General features: G+C 38.6%; 1 protein-coding gene across 4 annotated transcripts in view; it reads left to right on the top strand.

The window, feature by feature from the left end:
• Nucleotides 1-19,310, top strand: part of SLC25A26 (solute carrier family 25 member 26) — a 128,884-nt gene that overhangs the window by 8,986 nt on the left and 100,588 nt on the right. For 2 of the 4 annotated variants that reach the window (XM_044253204.1, XM_044253202.1), the window contains exons 2-3: nucleotides 4,813-4,969; nucleotides 9,102-9,211. The exons of 1 other annotated variant lie outside the window; for it this stretch is intronic. In XM_044253204.1, coding sequence (XP_044109139.1) covers nucleotides 4,813-4,969; nucleotides 9,102-9,211 — 267 coding nt within the window. The remainder of the gene's footprint in view (nucleotides 1-4,812; nucleotides 4,970-9,101; nucleotides 9,212-19,310) is intronic. One more of the 4 variants, XM_044253205.1, reaches the window with a different exon arrangement.

The raw sequence follows: 19,310 nt of genomic DNA, 5'->3' as shown, positions 1-19,310 counted from the left end.
ATGTTTACAAATAAAATCACAGGATCAAGGCTTTATAATTTAAAATTTTCATTTTGCCAAATTGTCCTTCAGGAGCTTATAATGTATTTGTTTACTTGACAGGGAGAGAGACCGCGAAAGAGGGAACATAAGTAGAGGGAGTAGGAGAGACAGTGAGAGAGGGAGCACAAGGAGAGGGAGTAGGAGAGTGGGAATAGGAGAAGCAGGCTTCCCATAGAGCAGGGAGCTGGATATATGACTCCATCCCAGGGCTCTGGTATTATCACCTGAGCCGAAGGCAGAAGCTTAATGACTGAGCCACTGAGGAGCCCCTAATTTGTTTCCCTTAATAGTGCCTATGACTTCTCTTATTTTCAACCTTTTCTGATTTATTGGGGAAAAGTTTTAGTTTTGTTGATCATTAATGATGGGGAATCAATATATTCATAATTTTGTTGGCTATTTATACTTTTCTTCTGTGAATTGTATGGTCCTGTTATTGCCATTTGTTTTTAATTCAGTGTACCTGTTTAAGGTTGATTTGTAGGAACTTATAACATAGAGATAGTAGCTTTTCATTAGGGTCATTGATTCATTCTTTAAGTAGTTATTGAGTGCCTACTATATACTAGTGCTGGTAACATACTGATTAACAAAACAGGTATGGATCTTACAGTCTGATGGGAGGCAAGACATTGAAGAAATGGTCAGATGCTCAACTGTGAAATTAAAATTTTGATCAGCGCAAGCATACAAGAGGGTCTAAACCTAGACTGGGAGATTGGGGAGCATCTGTACACAGTCCTGGAAATGAGAAAGATCAGATGACTTGGAGGAAAAGAGAGAGCAAGGTGGCAAGAAGGTGCCAAGCAAAAGGCAGTGGCGGTGGAGATGAGCGGTTGATGGGGTCCTGAACTGCAGAACCTTGTAGGCTGTACTATGATTTTGTTCTTTATCCTAAGGGCTCTTGGAAAGTTTGGGTGATTTACAGGCTGGGGAGTGACAAGATGAAATTGACATTTGCATTTCATGAAGCTGGTGCTGCTATTAGTGTAGGGGGACCAGGAACACTGGAAAGATTGTGAATCTTGCTGGGGAAGAAAGACAAGTATGCCAGGAAGCAGAGGCAGCACTTGTCTCTGAGGCAGGGTCACTAGCGGCTGCCTTGTGGAGAAGGCCAAGGAGGGATGTTCCTCAGGGAAGCCATGTCAAGGGTTTGACTGGTTCTTAGCTGTTGTTCAGGCCAGTGTCCTGTGATTTTGCTTAGTTAAATTACACAGGTGGTTATGTTTGGGTCTGTAGTCAAGCAGCAGTGATTTTTATTTTCCTGTTCTTGTGCCAGCCTCCTTTTGAAAAATAAAGGTCTTATAGTATGCAATCTTGAATTTTTTCAACTCCCAGAGTAATTTCAAAGCACTCATTAGATATTTCCTCTCTACAGCCTGCTGGCATTTTACATTTCTTAAGCTAGAGGCATATTTTGTATCAAGGGCTCAGTAAATTGTTATGTTGTAGTGAGGCTTGCTGGTTATGGAGGTTATGTTCTGTATATTTGGATTTTGTCTGGTTCTTAACTACAGTTTTAAGTGTAAGCTACCACAAATCTTGAAACTTATTTTGGTGAGAGAAAGTGTGCATGTGCATGCGAGCAGGGAGGGAAGGAGGGAAGAGAGGGAGAAAGAATCTGAAGCAGGGGCGCCTGGGTGGCTCAGCGGGTTAAAGCCTCTGCCTTCGGCTCAGGTCATGATCCCAGGGTGCTGGGATCAAGCCCCGCATCGGGCTCTCTGCTCAGCAGGGAGCCTGCTTCCCCCTCTCTCTCTGCCTGCCTCTCTGCCTACTTGTGATCTCTGTCTGTCAAATAAATAAATAAAATCTTAAAAAAAAAAAAATCTGAAGCAGATTCCGAGTTCATCCCAGAGCCTGATGTGATGAGTCTTGACCCATGACCCATGAGATCATAACCTGAGCCAAAACCGAGAGCCAGACACTTACCTGATCCACTCAGGCATACCTGCCTGATGACCTTTTTGATAAATGGTTGTAAGTAAAACAAATTTCTTAGACTAAAGAATAAAGGAATTTGATGGAGTTCCTTATATCCAACTGATTATAAGGGTTGGGCATTTTGAACATAATTATGGACAAAACAGTATTAATATAAAATTATAAGCACTCCTAAAAGTTTTTGTTTAAATCTTAAATATGTTGCTATGTGGCTAAATATATCGTTATTTTTTTTCTTTTTCCTATTCTTCTGGCTTTTTTTGTTTTCAGTCTCATGAATTTAAATGACATTTGAGTTATAGAAGTTTGAAATCTGCAAAAGCAATTAGTAACTTCTGATTCGTGTTTTACTAGATAAACAGATTGAATCTGGTTATTTTATTCTCTGAAGGTAAGAATTCTGATGAAAGAAGGGTTAGAGAATCAATGCATGCAAAGAAGCCAAATAGATTAAAAGACTAATTAACTTATTGATTAAAATTTAGCAGTAGATAGCAAGCATCTCTGAGTCCTTTCCTAAGATTAAAGAGAAAATTACAATGAAATGCAGCATGTTTGTAAAGAATCTAGTCTTATTAGACATTCCCAGCAGGATTTTTGTTTTCCTTGTGTTTTGAGAAGATAAAGAGGCAGGTGCAATATTTATTTATGTACTGAATTTAACAAAACCCTTTAAAAATAATTGAGAACAATGTTGGAAAAGGTTGGCTCTTTTTTTTTTACTTTCCTACATTTCTTAGGAACATACTCTTGTGACATAGAAAAGGCCACCTTTATTTCCAGGAAGAAATCCCAATTTCTTGTCATTCTTTTACTGCCTCTTGTGGTTTTCTTCTGGGACATCTCTGAGTTGTTTTGATGACATCTCTTTAGGTCATTTGCAGAGTAGATCTTCGTGGTTTTTGAGGCTCTGTCATGTCTCTCAGGCTGATCATACAGTACAGCATTAATATTTATGGTAATATACTTTCCTGTTTCTATTAAAAAAATTTTTAATGGTTTACCTCCCCTAGTTCATTACTGGATTTCTCACTGGGGTAATTTCATTTTTGCAGTGAACTCTTACAATGGTTTTATGGTAAGTGGTAAGTAGAGCAGAGTGTGTTTGCTATGTACTAAGCTTTGTACCACCCGAGCATTTTGTGTAACCAAAGGATGGAAACAACTCATCATTTTGAACTTTGCCTGTATGTTTGAATAATGCTGATTTCTCTTTTTCTATACCTTAGTTTTTTGTTTTGTTTTGTTTTTTAAAGATTTTATTTATTTATTTGACAGACAGAGATCACAAGTAGCCAGAGAGGCAGGCAGAGAGAGAGGGGGAAGCAGGCTTCCTGCTGAGCAGAGAGCCCGATGCGGGGCTTGATCCCAGCACCCTGGGATCATGACCTGAGCCGAAGGCAGAGGCTTTAACTCACTGAGCCACCCAGATGCCCCTATACCTTAGTTTTGAATATATAGTTTTAATATATATATTTCTACCTTTTGGATAGGAAATATATTCATGTTCAAAATTCAAAAGATGAGAAAAGCTAATGAGTTCATTTTAAAAATTATTATGTAGGAGCCATATTGAGAGTCTTTTTCTCTTTATAATTCTTTCTGCTCATGGCAAACTGGTTCTGATTCACATTTTTAAATGATGCCTTTTAGACTTTGTGTATTGAGCTTTTTATGACACTGTTTTTAAGTTCATATTTTTCTGAAATTTTTTTCCTGAAATTTTTCACTTTGCCTAAGTGATAAGCAGTTTAAAAATATTCTATATAGGCTCTACTGTAGTTTTTAAAATGCAACTTCTTCAAAGCAACGTGATGTCTTTTGGGAGATGACTACTTGGGGCCAGGTTTTTTTTTTTTTTAAAGATTTTATATGTATTTGACAGAGAGATAAGACAAGTAGGCAGAGAAGCAAGCAGACAGAGAGGGGGAAGCAGGCTCCCCGCTGAGCAGAAAGCCCAATGCAGGGCTGGATCCAGGACCCTAAGACCATGACCTGAGCCCAGAGGTCATGGCAGAGGCCCAACCCACTGAGCCACCCAGGCACCCCAAGGGGCCACGTTTTAATATGCTCTGGGAACTTGGTTTTTTCCCCACTTTTTTTTTTTTTTACTTAATTTAAAAATTATCAAGGAATTTTAAAATATACACAATGGAGTGTGAATACTACAGGAATTCTTAGATGTGTGAATCTTAAAATACAGATCTAGTTTTCCAAGAACAAGTACCCATTTCAAAATGGAAGTCTCTCCCCAAATGGTCTGACTTCAGTGTTACTACTCATTTGGTAAAAAGGCAAAAACACATTTTGTCTGATATGGAAAGATCAGCAAGATAAATTAAGTGATAAAAGCGGGGAGCAGCACAGTGCATATTGTATATACATTTTTTTCCAAAAAGGGAAATAAAGTACGTTTTCATATTTGCTTGTATATGCCTAGAGTAACTTCAGAAGGATATAGTAAGCAGCCAGCAGAAAGCGGTTACGAGTTGTTAGACTACGGAAAGAGACTCTTAACCTTTCTGAGGTTGCTTGTTGACTTTTGAACCATGCGGAGGCATTAAAAATGAATTTAAGAATACATTTTTAAAGTAAAAATTTATTTAAAAAATTACAGTTTAAGAATATAGCACAACAGTAGTTATTTCCCTATGGAAAATCCATAAATTTAGGTAGAAGTTCCTTTGACTATGCCAAATAAGCTGTGGACTGATAGGTGAGAAAAATGTTTAAAGATTACTTTTTTCTTATCCCTACCCCGATATGGCAGAGAGCTTATTTGATTGTAACCTTCTTTCCTTCTTCTTCTTCTTCTTTTTTTTTTTAAAGGCTGGTGGGGTAGCAGGTGTTGCTGTTGACTTGATATTATTTCCTCTGGATACCATTAAAACCAGGCTTCAGAGTCCACAAGGATTTAATAAGGCTGGTGGTTTTCATGGAATCTATGCTGGCGTTCCTTCTGCTGCTATTGGATCCTTTCCTAATGGTAAAAATTATATTGATATTCTCACTGCTAGAAAACCAAGATAATGAGATTTACTTTCAGAATGCTATGTGATGTTACCCCGTGTGAAATTGCTCATGTGTTGTGTTTATCTCTTGAATTTGTTTTCAATTCATTAACCCACTGCTTTGAATCAGCTAGTGCTAGAGATCCCATTCCACTGTATTTGTAATAGAATATAAGCAATTTTTCTAAAATGGTTTTTCTTGTTAAAATTCCCAGTTAGAATCTTGAAAATGTTACTCTAATATTGCTTGTCATACCTCAGAGCCATGGTTGTCACCCTTGCCCGCCCATGGAATCTCTTGGGAAGCTTTAAAAAAATACTGATGCCCATGTCACCTCCGTAAGTTTAATTGGTCTGGGCTTTGCCTGGGTATCAGGGGGTTTAGTTGCTTCCTAGGTGATTCCACTGTGAGGCTGAGTTTAATAACTACTGCCTTGAAGATTCTTTGGGAGCACATGAACCTGAGAGGCCTTAAACCTTTTCTGTCTTAACTAAATTGTTCTTAGATGATACTGCCAACTCCCACTACCCTCCTCCTGTATACCCTCCTTTGAATGTCTTGTTTTGTTGTAGGTTTGGAGTCACATTATGTGATTTATGGTCCTCTTACTTTGTAATCAGTATAATCTTTTTTTTTTATATTTTAAAAATTTATTTGACAGAGATCACAAGCAGGCAGAGAGAGAGGGGGAAGCAGGCTCCTTGCTGAGCAGAGAGCCTGATGTGCGGCTCGATCCCAGGGATCGATCCCATGACCCTGAGATCATGACCTGAGTCAAAGGCAGAAGCTTAACCCACTGAGCCACGCAGGCGCCCAGTATAATTGTTTTTTTGAATCTACTTTTCAGTGTACTTTTTCAGATACTTATTTTGTTTACTGAGGCTTTCAGTGGCACTCACTAGCAAAGCAAGTGAACAAAACAGTGACACACCACACACACACACACAGTCAATTATAGACTAACCTCTGCTCTAGGAGATTCTTAAACTTGAGCTTTTCTCAGGATAGTTCATGAGGAATTCTTTCATGTTCACCTGACATTTAGGTGTTCATCTGTGTTCACCTGGAGCATAATATTCACATAAAGATCGGTATTGCAGCGAGAAAATAGTGTTTTGGTCCTTTGGTCTCTCTCTTCTTCTCCCTCTCCCAGCAGCCCTTAGAACAGCAAACTGTCTTTGAGGTTACCCTTCAATTTTCATTTGTCTTACTATAGTAAGGAGTTGACTGTAGGGAAGCTATTCTGGAGCACCTGCTCCCTGTCACATGTAGTTCTCTATGTGGGAGAGATGTAGCTGTTCCTAAATTTGACCACAGTGCCATCACCTGAGAGGTTAAGAAAGTACCAATGCCTGTGTCCCACTTTCAAAGATGTGATTTCCCTGATCTGAAGTGTGGCCTGGGCATTGGATTTAAAAAAACAAAACAAACAAACAAACAAAAACCTCTTATGGTATTTCCTTTATCGTTCTAAAAATTCTCTTTCTCTTACAAATTGCAGAGAGGAATTCGTATTGGTAGATGGTAGTATTAGCAATAGTCTGTGGAGTACATGGGGCTGTCAGGCTCACAGGACTGTTATAGATTCTTGCCCATAGGGGCAAGAGTCACGTACATGTGGTTTTCAACTTTTGCATGTGTGAGAAAATGTTTTTCTTGCCCTCCTTAACTCTGTTTTTGTGCCATCCATAGAACATCAGTGGATGGGTGGTGCTGGGTAGTCCATCAAAGTGCCTGTGGTTCAGAAATGGCCTTTTTTTTTCTATAAATTTTTGGTGAATGTTAAGTTTACTCTGTGCCCCCCCTTTTTTTTCTTTTACTGTTCGTTAAGGCTCTAGTCTGCCTACAATACACCAGTGTAACATTCAGTGGCTGTAGACTTTTCTTAGACCATATGGTGGTCCCCCCTTATCCGTGGTTTTGCTTGTGGTGGTTCAGTTACCCATGGTAAGTCATGCTCCAGAAGCAGATGATCCTACTTCTGATGCATCATCAGGAGGTCAGTAATAGCCTAATGCCACGTCACATGTCTACCTCGTTCATCTTACTGTATCTCACCATGCAGGCATTTTATTATCTCCCACCATCACAAGAAAAAGGGTGAGTACAGTATAGGTATATTTGAGAGAGAATGACCACATTCACCTAACTTTTATTACAGTGCATTGTTCTGTTTCGTTAATATCTTACTGTGGCTAATTGATAAACTCGTTAATATCTTACTGTGGCTAATTGATAAACTGTAGCACGGATATGTATGTATAGGGAAAAATGCAGGATATGCAGGGTCTGGTACTGTGCATCATTTCAGTCGTGTACTGGGGCTCTTGAAAAAAATACCCTGGGGATATGGGGGGACTGCAGTATTCTGCACGGGTGAAGAGTTGGGGGAGAAGGGATTGAGGATTGAAAGAGGAAACAGCAGACCCTATTCAGAATCTTTACTTTTATTTGAAGGGAGTGTAGAGAAACTAGGTTTTTGTTTTTAAAGAGCTAGAAGAGGGGTATCTAGGTGGCTCAGTCAGTTAAGTGTCTGTCTTCAGCTTAGATCATGATCCCAGGGTCCTGGGATCGAGCTCCACATCGGGCTCTCTGCTCAATGGGGAGCCTATTTCTCTCCCTCTGCCTGCAGCTCCACCTTCTTGTGTTCACTCACTTTTGCCGTCTCTCTCTTTGTCAAATAAATAAATAAAATCTGAAAAAAAAAAAAAAAAGAAAGAGTTAGAAGAGACTGTAGATATCAGCCCAGTTCCTTTTCTTTATTGTAACTTGTCCAGAGCCTCACTTGGAACCTTGTGACATCATTTCTAATTAGTGGTGTTTTCTTGGTTGTCACCTTGGAGAATTTGGGGATTTACATTTCATTTTTTTTTTTTTTTTAAAGTAGGCTCCACACCCAGCGTGGAGCCCTAAGTAAGGCTTGAACTCTTGATCTTGAGATCATGATGAGCTGAGATCAAGAGTTGGATGCACCCAGGTGCCTCTGGGATTTACATTTCTAAAAGATTTTGTCTATCACAAATTTGCAATATAGTCTAAACAGGTTGAGGTGATTAACCAGGAAAACCAAGAAACGGGTAACACTATCTTCGTTCCCTGGGGATGGGGTGAGAGGGTGGAATGTGTAGCAGATGGAACTTACTGCTTAACTGAATTCGGTTATTTGGTGTACATTTGGTGAGTGTGCAGAAGTAGGGAAAGCCTTACTGAGAACCACTGTGGGAATAGGGATCTGTGTTAATTATGTAAAACTGTTTGCATTGGTCATTACTCCTTCAGTTACAAGAGTCCTCATTTGGCCCGGTGTTTTTATTTGTTAGCAGCCTGAGGAGAGTTTAAAAGCTTGTTGACTTTAACTGTTGAAAACTAATTTCACTATGAAGCTCTTTTTCTGAGTGTTTTAGACTTTAATGTGATTTTGTCCAAATGTCCTTCAAAAGATGAATTTGTCATTCATTTATCTTTCATGGAAGTGATAAACATCTTTTGATTAACAGCACATAGCTGGTTTTAAAAGCCCTCTTGTGCTGTTAAGATTAGTTCATGGTGATAGGGGTAGCTTTTTTGAGATTTTGATTTCCAGTTGTAATTAAATAGTTGACTATTTCCTTGATGTAAAGGTGACATGATATGGTAAAAAGTGGCCATAGCTATTTTGAGTAAATAGCAATAAAACATTATCAAATAGATGTTTTAGTTAAAGTATATGTTTTCAGTCTTAACCTGTCTATAAATCAGCATAGTGGCTTGTTTTATTGTATGTAAAGATAGTTAGGATCACAGAAATTTGTTATCTTATTCTAGATAATTACTAAAAAATGTCAAGTGACTTATTAATACAAAATGGTGAATGTAAGCTTAGGTGTTAGGCTCCCTCAGGGCTGGGATCATGTCTTCGGCATTTTTAGTAAGTCCCAAGTTCGGGCATATAACATGGACACTGTAAATTCTACAAGAGTGGGGCAGTGGGGAAGAGTATGTGTTTCAACTATTTTCTCTTACCTCATAATTTAATAATTCGAGTTGTAATTGTTTTTGAGAAACATTTCTAAACAGTTTGAATATATATTTAAACTTTGTGAAAGAAAGTTTGTTTTAAATTTCAGCTGCTGCTTTTTTTATCACCTATGAATATGTGAAATGGTTTTTGCACACTGATTCGTCTTCATATTTAATGCCTGTGAAGCATATGTTGGCTGCCTCTGCTGGAGAAGTGGTAAGTAACAAGTCATGCATATAAAATACTTAAGGAGTGCAAATCATGCCTATATCTCTGGTACAGATGATACTTTATTTCATTTTTAAAAGATAGTTCTTTTAAGTTATGAAAGTCATAAACCCCAATAAATGTAAGTGGATTAAACATGATTGTTAAATGATAGAGTCTAGATAGGATGAAAGAAAAATCCAGCAATGTGCTATTTTCAAGAGACATACTTAAAACATTATTTTACAGAAAGAATAAAATTATGGAGATGGAAGTAGATATCCATGCACGTTGTGGTGGCTTTGTATTGTGTCAGCGTAACTGAACTGGAACTCCATTTCCTAGGACTCCCTTTCCAGGATGGTTCCCGGTTGTGCAGGCTACAAGAGAAACCAGCACAACATTTGTAAGGTGGAAGCGAAGCAGTAGCTGGCTTGATACTTACAGGTTTGGTGTTGAAGTCAGGCACTGGTGCAGTTGATACATCTAGTCTACAGCCTCTCCAGTTCCTACTGGATCATGTCTTTCAGCTTTTCTGAATTCTTGGTTAGATATGTGGGCTCTGCAGTAAAGAATGCAAGCTTATACTACGCGTAACCACATCATTGAGGTTGATGAGAAACAGATGGACCAGTTTGTCCTTGCACTTCCCCATTTCATATCATTTCATCCTTGCCCATTGCCTGCCCTCTGATTTCCGTCCTAACCCTAGAGGTAGGATCAACTGTTCTACCAAACTTGCTTAATTAGCTCCCATAATTACTGTTCACGTCTATAGTAACTCTTTATTCTTATCTCTTATAGTGGTTCCACTTGTCTGATAAACCCAAACTGATAGAGAAATACGAACCAAAAAGAGCTTATAGGGTTATGTCAGTATCAGGCAAAAAATGCACTGAAAGGCAAAAAACAAAGAGACTGTTGTAAAGTGATACAAGGAACAGTGCTTTGGGGGCATGTAATAAACCTGAACCTGGACTAAATAATAGCGCCTCAAATTTTAAAGGAGAGATTGCCGGAAGTACAAAGAGAAATGAATAGAAATGTAATATTTTAAATTTTAATTTTTCTTTCCTCGTGATAAGTGTATCCTTTAATCCCCGTCGCCTATCCCTCCACCCACCAAAGCTATAATCTTTGTTGGAGATATTAACTTATATCTTAACACATATCCTAAGACCAAGCAGGCAGAAACATTTATTGAGACCATAGAAGATGTGAACAAGAAAATGACAAGATTGGGGTAATGAATATATATGGAGCTCTGCTCCTAACAGCTAAAGATTATTCATTTTTTTCTAGTATACCTGGCTCATTAATAAAAACGTATGAACCAGTAGTACAACAAAGTGAATTTCAACTTAGTGTTGTGTAGAGATGATGTCGCACAGATCATTTGGTGTCTGATTATGATGGAGGAAAATTGGAAAGCAGTGATGAGACAGTCCATCTCTCAGTTCTTTTCTGTTGCTCTCCATGTCTGTCCTTATGCTGGTACCACAGTCTTGATTATTGCAGCTTTGTGGTAAGTTTTGAAATCAGTAAGTGCGAGTCTTCCAGCTTTGTTCTTTTCTGTCAAGATTGTTTTGCCTCTTCTGGGTCTCTTGAATTTTCTTGTGAATTTTAGAATCAGTTTGTCAACTTATGTAAAAAAGGCAACTTAGATTTTGATATGGATCGCATTGAATCTGCAAATCAATTAGGGGACTCTTGCTATCTTAAAAATACTGAATTTTCTGATCTATAAATTTATGATTTTCTGTTTATTTAGTATTATTGAATTTTTTCACCAGTGTTTTGTAGTTTCAGAATATAAGTTTTACACTTGTCTTGCTAATTATTTCTTATTTTTCTTTTTGATGATGTTCTAAATTAATTTTTTGAAATTTCATTTTCAGTTAGTTCATTGCTACTTATAGAAGTAAATTCATTTTCTTATATTGATCTTGTATCCTGCAACTTTGCAGAGCTCATTAATCAGTTCTAAAGCTGTTTGGTGGATTCTTTAGGACTCTCTACACATGAGATCATATCCTCTGCAAATAGAAGTAGTTATACTTCTTTCTTTTCATTCTCTATGCCTTCTATTTCATTTTTCTTGCCTGATTGACGTGGCTAAAAGCTCTAGTACAGTGTAGAATAGGAGTGGGGGTAGTGTGCATCCTTACCTTTTTTCTGATCTCAGGGAGAAGGCATTTAGTATTCCACTATTAAGTATAATGTTAGCTGTGAGGTTTACATAGATGTCCTTTATCAAATTGAGGAAGTTGCCTTCTTTTCGTAGCTTGTTGGGTGAATTTTTTTTTTTTTTAAAACACTGTGAAGGTTGAATTTTGTTCATGTTTGTGTTCATCTATTGAGATAATTATAAGACTAGTTTTTTATTTTGCTAATACGGTGTATTACATTAATTGATTTTCAGATATTAAACCACTCATATGTTACTGGGATAAATCTCACTTGATCATGGTATATATGGTATATATATATATATATACACCATGGTATATAACACTTTTTACTTAGTGCTAGGTTTTGTTTACTATTATTTTATTGAGGACTTGTAATTTATTTGTAAGAGATGTAAGTCTATAGTTAATTTTTTTTGTGTCTTGCTGGTTTTGGTATCAAGGTTAAATTGGTTTCATAGCAGGAGTTGGGAAGTGTTAAGATATTTTAAAGGAAAGTTATTTTAAAGAAATGTAGTTAGATTAATTATATTATTATAGTCAATGAAAGCATATCAGATTATTTCTGGGAAATCCAGGAGAAAAGGAATTATGGTGGAAATATTCAAAAAGCAGTGTCACTCTCTATGAAAATATGAATCATGAGAGACTATGGACTCTGAAAAACAATCTGAGGGGTTTGAAGTGGCGGGGGGTGGGAGGTTGGGGTACCAGGTGGTGGTATTAATTTTTGAGAGGGCACGGATTGCATGGAGCACTGGGTGTGGTGAAAAAATAATGAATACTGTTTTTCTGAAAATAAATAAATTAATTTATAAAAAAATAATGAATACTGTTATGCTGAAAATAAAAAATAAATTAAAAAAAAAGGTGATTGTTTTTCAGAGTCCATAGTCTCTCTGAAAAACAGTCTGAGGGGTTTGAAGTGGCAGGGGAGTGGGAGGTTGGGGTATCAGGTGGTGGGTATTATAGAGGGCACGGATTGCATGGAGCACTGGGTATGGTGAAAAACAATGAATACTGTTATGCTGAAAATAAATTAATATTAAAAAAATGAATTGGTGAGGTTATGATTGATAAAGACAAAAGATGATCTCTGTTCTTCTTTGGTATTTTTGTATCTTAAAAATTTATTTTTTGTATCTGGAATATATAAAACCCTCTACTTTTCCGTTATTGTAAAATAAATTTCTTTTTTAAAGAATTTTAATTCTAGTATAGTTAACATACAGTGTCATATTAGTTTCAGTTACTCAATGTTCATTGTGGTAAGTGTACTCTTTAATTCCCATCACCTATTTTACCCATTCCCCCATCCACCTCCCCTCTGGTAACCATCCATTTGCTCTCTACAGTTAAGAGTCTGTTTCTTGGTTTGTCTCTCTCTTTTCTTACTTTGTTTCTTAAATTCCTTTAGATCCATCCAGGTTGTTGGAAATGGCAAGATTCCACTGTACAATGAATTCTTAATCTAAGAAATCTGTTGTAGGGTTCCTTGGAGAGTGTTGAAATTAGCCTAAGAGACATTAAATTCACTAAAGTGGTTTTTTATAAAACTTCCTTTGACATTGTTTTAAAAAGGATTTTTCAGAACCCAAGTTAACTCTGGATATATATATATTTTTATGCCTTCATGATTTACTAAAGTTAAAAAAGTGATGGGACTAACAGTGTGTTAATTTTTTTTTTAATGATTTTTTATTTTATTTATTTGTCATAGAGAGAGAAGCGAGAGCAAGCACAGGCAGACAGAGTGGCAGGCAGAGGCAGAGGGAGAAGCAGGCTCCCTGCCAAGCAAGGAGCCCGATGTGGGACTCGATCCCAGGACGCTGGGATCATGACCTGAGCCGAAGGCAGCTGCTTAACCAACTGAGCCACCCAGGCGTCCCAACAGTGTATTAATTTTTGAGTGGCAATTGGTAATTCCTTCATGAGCTATGGACCCCTCTTGGAGTCTAAAGAAACCTATGGCTCTCTCTCCAGGAAACTGAAAGCATGGTCATTTTGCATAGAATTTCAGGACATTTTTATTCCCTCTACTCTTACGTAAAGTAAGAACTTCTGTGCTTGAATTGCACTGGAAAATTAGCTTAAACTGCAATTTAAAATCAGTTTATACTTAATTTAAAAACAATCCTTTAACCTATTAGCTTACGTTTAGATTTTTTTGTGTGTGATTATGTTTTGGCTTTAGAACCTCATTATGTGCAGTACTTTTTGGGGATAAATATATATATATATATATATATATATATGAATAACAAGTTGTGAGAGTTTCAATGTCTCAGGTTGTGAAAGTCTTCCCTTGTGACATCTCTTGCCTCTCATTATTTTAGGTTTGCATATTGCTTTAAGTTTAAATTTCTCATAAATTCAATATTTGGTTTATATTTTATAGTACATTACTCAGAACAGGCAGCAAAAAGAACTTGGCCTCTTACTTCATTTCACATAGGGCCATCTTGCCTGAAAGCTGGTTTACCTTGAAGGACAGGCTTTCTTCACTTTGAAAACTTTGTCTCTTAGACTTAAGAAGAATATAAAAAGTGGGCACCTGGGTGGCTCAGTGGGTTAAAACCTCTGCCTTCAGCTCAGGTCGTGATCCTAGGGTTTTGGGATCGAGTCCCACATCGGGTTTTCTGCTCAGCAGGAGGCCTGCTTCCTCCTCTCTCTCTCTCTCTCTCTCTCTGTCTGCTTCTCTGCCTACTTATGATCTCTGTCAAATAAATAAATAAATAAAATCTTTAAAAAAAAAGAATATAAAAAGTGATAGGTAATTAGGGTAAATAATGATTATTAGATTAATTATGTAATACATATTTTCATATATAGAGCATACTGTCTATTCTAATACTATCTGTAACTGACATTTAAAAAATACTGAAGCCTTTATTGTTGTATCATGTGTGTGAACTCTTGGGTGTAGGAGGTGATGTAGGTGGATGTGAGCTAGGAAACAAGTGTCTAACACCGGAGATAAACAGTTCTGGGACAGTCATATTTTTATTATGTCTCTTAGGATCTCTATGGTCCCTTAGGTGGTGAGGCCTAATATCAGAGGCCTTTTTATATTTCCTGTGATTCTTGGAGAATTTTAAAAAGAGAAGTGATCAGTAGTGGATATATAGAATGACTTCATAGGAGAAACATATCTTGATGTTGAGATTTATTTGAATTTAAATTTAGTTACAGGGTCATGTGTTGAAAAGATTTTTAGAGTTTTTGTGGAAATGTTGATTCTGATGCTCCAGTTATCTTACTGTACTTCTTTCTTTCTTTTCTTTTTTTAAAGATTTTATTTATTTGAGAAGAAGTGAGAGTATAGCCCGGGGCAGGCAGAGGGAGAGGGAGAAGCAGACTCCCTACTAAGCAGGGAGCCTGAAGCAGGGCTTGATCCCCTGACCCTGGGAGCATGGCCTCAGCTGAAGGCAGATGCTTAACCGACTGAACCATCCAGGCGATCCTGTCTTTGCACTTTCTTAAAAAAATACTTCCAAACCATTCAGTATCTATATTCTCTGTTTTCTTAATAAATGCTTAATAAATTGCCTTCTGATTTTAGTGACTTGTTTCAGTTTCATGGAGCATAAACTTTTGGTTTCAGATTCATACTGGTGTTGGTAAAAATAAGAGAAAGAAATGGATGAATTGTTTTAAATTTTTTTTAAAGATTTTATTTATTTGTTCGAAAGAGAGATAGAGAGCATGAGAGGGGAGAAGTCAGAGGGAGAAGCAGACTCCCTGCTGAGCAGGGAGCCTGATGCGGGACTCGATACCCGGACTCCAGGATCATGAACTGAGCTGAATGTAGTTGCTTAACCAACTGAACCACCCAGGCGCCCCAGAAATGGGTGAGTTTAGGAGAAACAAATTTTCATGGGTAGAATAAAAAGGAGTGGGAAACAGAAACATTCATTGCTGTCAGTGGTTGGAAAGGTATAGAGACATAGAGAAAATAGGTAGTTTGGTTGGGTGGTTGTTCTGTAGCATTTACTTTGATAGAAGATTGTTGCACTGCAAATAGATTCCTTAGAAACAACACATTTTGTTGGTATCTACTGTGTCCACAATGACTTTGTTTTAGCAACCCTTAAGTATATGAGAGAAACAAAAGCACACTGCACTAGTAACTGTTCTCTATAGCAGCACCTTGATTAAAACTTAATGATGAATCAATAAAACTATAATTACAACCCTCTACCTTACGTTTGTAATTTGGAATACAGTGAAATCGATCACATAAGATTTAATATATAACAACAGTAAGAGAGGCGTTCTGTGCCATTTTTATGAGGAAGTTTGCTGCACCAAATCTCTAAATCCCTACCTCAATTATTTCACAGCTCAGCTTTCATCAGACACAGGAGATGCTCTGCGAGAAGTAGAATCTGTAATTAGATCAGGAGGGTTAGGGGCAGGTTTACTCTAATGCAGCGGATGTTATAACATGACAGCAATAGCGATTTTTTTTTTTTTAAGTCTTTAAGATTTGATTTTTCCCAGGTCTTATCCTACCTTTTGCCTAAGTTCATGTTGTTTGCAGAAATAAAAGAATATTGAAATTTCTTTGCAGCCTAATGCAGCCAGTCTGAATTTAATGTGTGCCTGGGTGACCTGTGTAGATGTCCTGATACACACAAATGGCTGGTTGATTATCCTTTCTGGCGGCATTCTCATTTGCAACTGAGAAAGCTAATAAATAAATTGTATCATGTTTTGTAGATGCTTTGCCAACAGCCTCTGCCAGTAACTCTCCAAATGTAGCCCAGAGAGCACCTAGATTAGACTCCGTGGCCTGGGCAGTAAGTTACAAATGATGATTTTTGGAGACAGCACCAGGAATCCTGCATTTTAAACAAGATTCCTAGGTGGTTTTGGCGCTCAGTGATATTTAAGCACCACGGATTTAGAGTTATCAAACATTTAAGTATGTGTGTATCCCACTACTACATATCGTGACTGGGTTGGTTCAGCAGGCCCACGCTCAGGAATCTGTTAGATCCTGTGCGTAGTGGCACGAGGAGCTCCAGCCACATGCTGCTCAGAAGTGCAGTTCCTTGTGTCTTCCTCTGAGTTAGATCCATGCGGAGCTCCTGAAAGGCCTAGTTTAGTAACTGGCAGCACACTCAGACATATTGATTTGGATTTTGAGAATAAATTGAGGGTTGCACCCAAGCCTGACATTTTCTTGGGGGCCCATGCCATCCAAGACCCTTGAAAGCGAAGGCAGTTGTTGTTTAGCTTATCTACCATCTGACAAGGTCATTGGACCTCCCGTGTGCTATAGTCCATTCAGGGCTCATTGGTTATCAGTGTATGGATTAAGCACATCATTAGCACCTCTTCCCCCCCCTCCCCAGTCCCCCCAACTTACACATTGAATTGGCTACTTGGAAGTTCATTCCTTGATGGTCAGGAGTGTTTGTGAGCAATAAAGCATAGTGCATATGTTAGTTACCATTGGGTTTCTCCAGGTGGGAATTTAAGCCATTTTTGATTGTGTTGTTAATATGTTTTAAAATGTATTTATAGGGACACCTCCTCTGGCTCAGTTGGTGAACTGAGTTGGTGCAACTCTTGATCTCAGGGATGTGAGTTAAGGCCCATACTAGCTGTAGAGATTTCTTTAAAAAAAAAAAAAAAATTAAGGTGTGCCTGGGTGTTTCAGTCGGTTAAGCCTCCGATTCTTGGTTTCGGCTCAGGCCATGATCTCAGGGTCATTAGAGGTAGTCCTACGTCAGGCTCCTTGCTCAGCGGGGAGTTTGCTTGAGAGTCTCTTCCTCTGCCCCATCCCCTTCTTGCACACACTCTCTCAGATAAATAAATTTTTAAAATGTGTGCAATTGCATGACCTGTCCACGGAGATAGGGTGAGTAGAAGAGAGGACAGTTGCCCTGGAAGTGAAGGATGAAGGATGCTTCTTCACTGAGGAGGAAGCCTGCTGTGGTCCTGCAGTTGGAGTTGCTTATGTATGTAAAGGTGAAGGAGGCAGAAATGTACAGGTTCGCTAGGAGACTTGCTTTACAATTAGAAGCTGAGACCACACTATCAGCTAGTTAACCACATGCAAAACACACACTTCTGATGTATTTAAGCACATGCATCATGGGGTTATGCTAAGGCAGCCTTTTGCCTTGCTCTGTTTATTTCTTAGTGTTTCTAGGAACGTTTTTTTCCTTTCTTTCTCTCTTTTTTTTCCCTTAAAAGATTTTATTTTTTTAAGTAATCTCTGCACCCAACGTGGGGCTTGAATTCACAACCCTGGGATTAGGAATTGTGTGTCCACCGCCTGGAACCTTTTTTTTTTCCTTTTCTTTTTTTGCTTCAGGCCCTAAGTCTCTGAGGCACACAGACATTATAACAGCTTCCTAAGAACAATAAACTGTAAGAACTACAAACAAAAAATTATCTCAAGAATCTAAAAAGTAAGTCACTTTTCACTGTCATCCTTTAAAGCCTGTCCCTTTCCTGTCTGTTCCTCACTTGGACCTCTTTGATTCCTGTTATGTAGGCCGGTTTCCTTCAGCTCCTCTGTTTCCCCTGCCATGCCTGTTGCCCTTAATTAGAAGTGTGGATTTAGAGAAAAAGTCCTTATTGTGCTCTAGGCATTGAGGATAAAACGACCAGATGTGATACTGCCTTTGAGAGGCCAGCCTTCTGCAGGTGGAGAAGGATGTGCAAGGTGTAAGTACACTTGGGGGTTACAGGTATTTTAAGAAAAGTGAGTACAAGGTACAATGAGAGCCCGAGAAGAGAAGGAATGGTTGGTTTTGTCTAGATGGGTGTTGATTCAGGAAAGGCCTAAAAGAACACCTAATCCTCAAGTTGCCTTTTAGGGTATGATTGTTAGGTGGGTGGGTGCAGGGAGGGGTACTCAGGGGTACTGAGAAGTCCTTATGAGACACTTTCAAGTTCTAAATGGAGTGCGGGTGTGACTGGGCCATCATGAAGTAAGGAGGGCGTGGGGGCTGGATGGCCTGGGCTGCTGTGGAAGGAGTTTGGCCATTAACCCTTTGAAGGGCTGTGCAAAAGGGCAACATTGGTTGGGACTTTAAAGACCTCTCCTAGTAACTGTGTGGAGGTGGACGTGGTGTTGGAATGGAGGGGAGGAAACTACTACAGAAGCCCTAGGAGAGAGCGAGAGATGAGCAGAGCCTCAACTAAGACATGGTGTACACAGAGAGAAGGTGAATTTGAGGGCTAAAAGGTAGAATTGGCATAAAGCTGGCAATTCATTCAAAAGTCCTTCCAAAAGCATTCCTCTAGTGCATATTTCTTCATGGATGCCTTCGTTACTATGTTTGTGTGTGTGTGTGTGTGTGGTACACATGCTTAAACTCTCAGAGGGATCCTTGTGAACTAAGTCCGCTAGTGCTTTCCAGCTGTCCCAACCATCTGAGCCTGAGGAATGTGCAGAGGGGGGAAGAAGAATGGGAAGGAAGGCAGGGCTTGGAAGTCAGTCCAGGCATGGCATGACCCATGTCTGATGATGACCCTGCTTAAAGGAGAAGCATGAATGTATAGAGAAATTTTTTAGGGAGCTTTTATAAAGAAGAGTCTGTACTGCCATCCCTCCAGTGTTTTGTTTTGTTTTTTTTTTAAAGATTTTATTTATTTACATATTTTTAAAGAGAGAAAGAGTGTGAGAGAGGGTGAGCAGTGGTGGGGGGGGCGTACAAAGGGAAAGGGAAAGAGAATCTCAAGCAGACTCCCAGCAGAGCTTGATGTGACGCTCCATCCCAAAACCTCGAGATCTTGATATGAACTGAAATCAAGAGTTGGCCACTTAACTGACTGCCACCCAGGTACCCCCACTGCCCCAATTTCTTGATGACCTCCTTTTTAAACACTTCAGATTGTTTCCTGTTTTATAGGTTTTCTTTCCCTGGTTTGCTATGCAGCATTGGTTCAGATGGTAT

Source organism: Neovison vison, chromosome 6 (genome assembly GCF_020171115.1).
Source record: "Neovison vison isolate M4711 chromosome 6, ASM_NN_V1, whole genome shotgun sequence".
NCBI classification, from domain to species: Eukaryota; Metazoa; Chordata; class Mammalia; order Carnivora; family Mustelidae; genus Neogale; species Neogale vison.
Note: the sequence above shows the minus strand (reverse complement) of the source record. Positions and strands in the feature narration are given on the sequence as shown.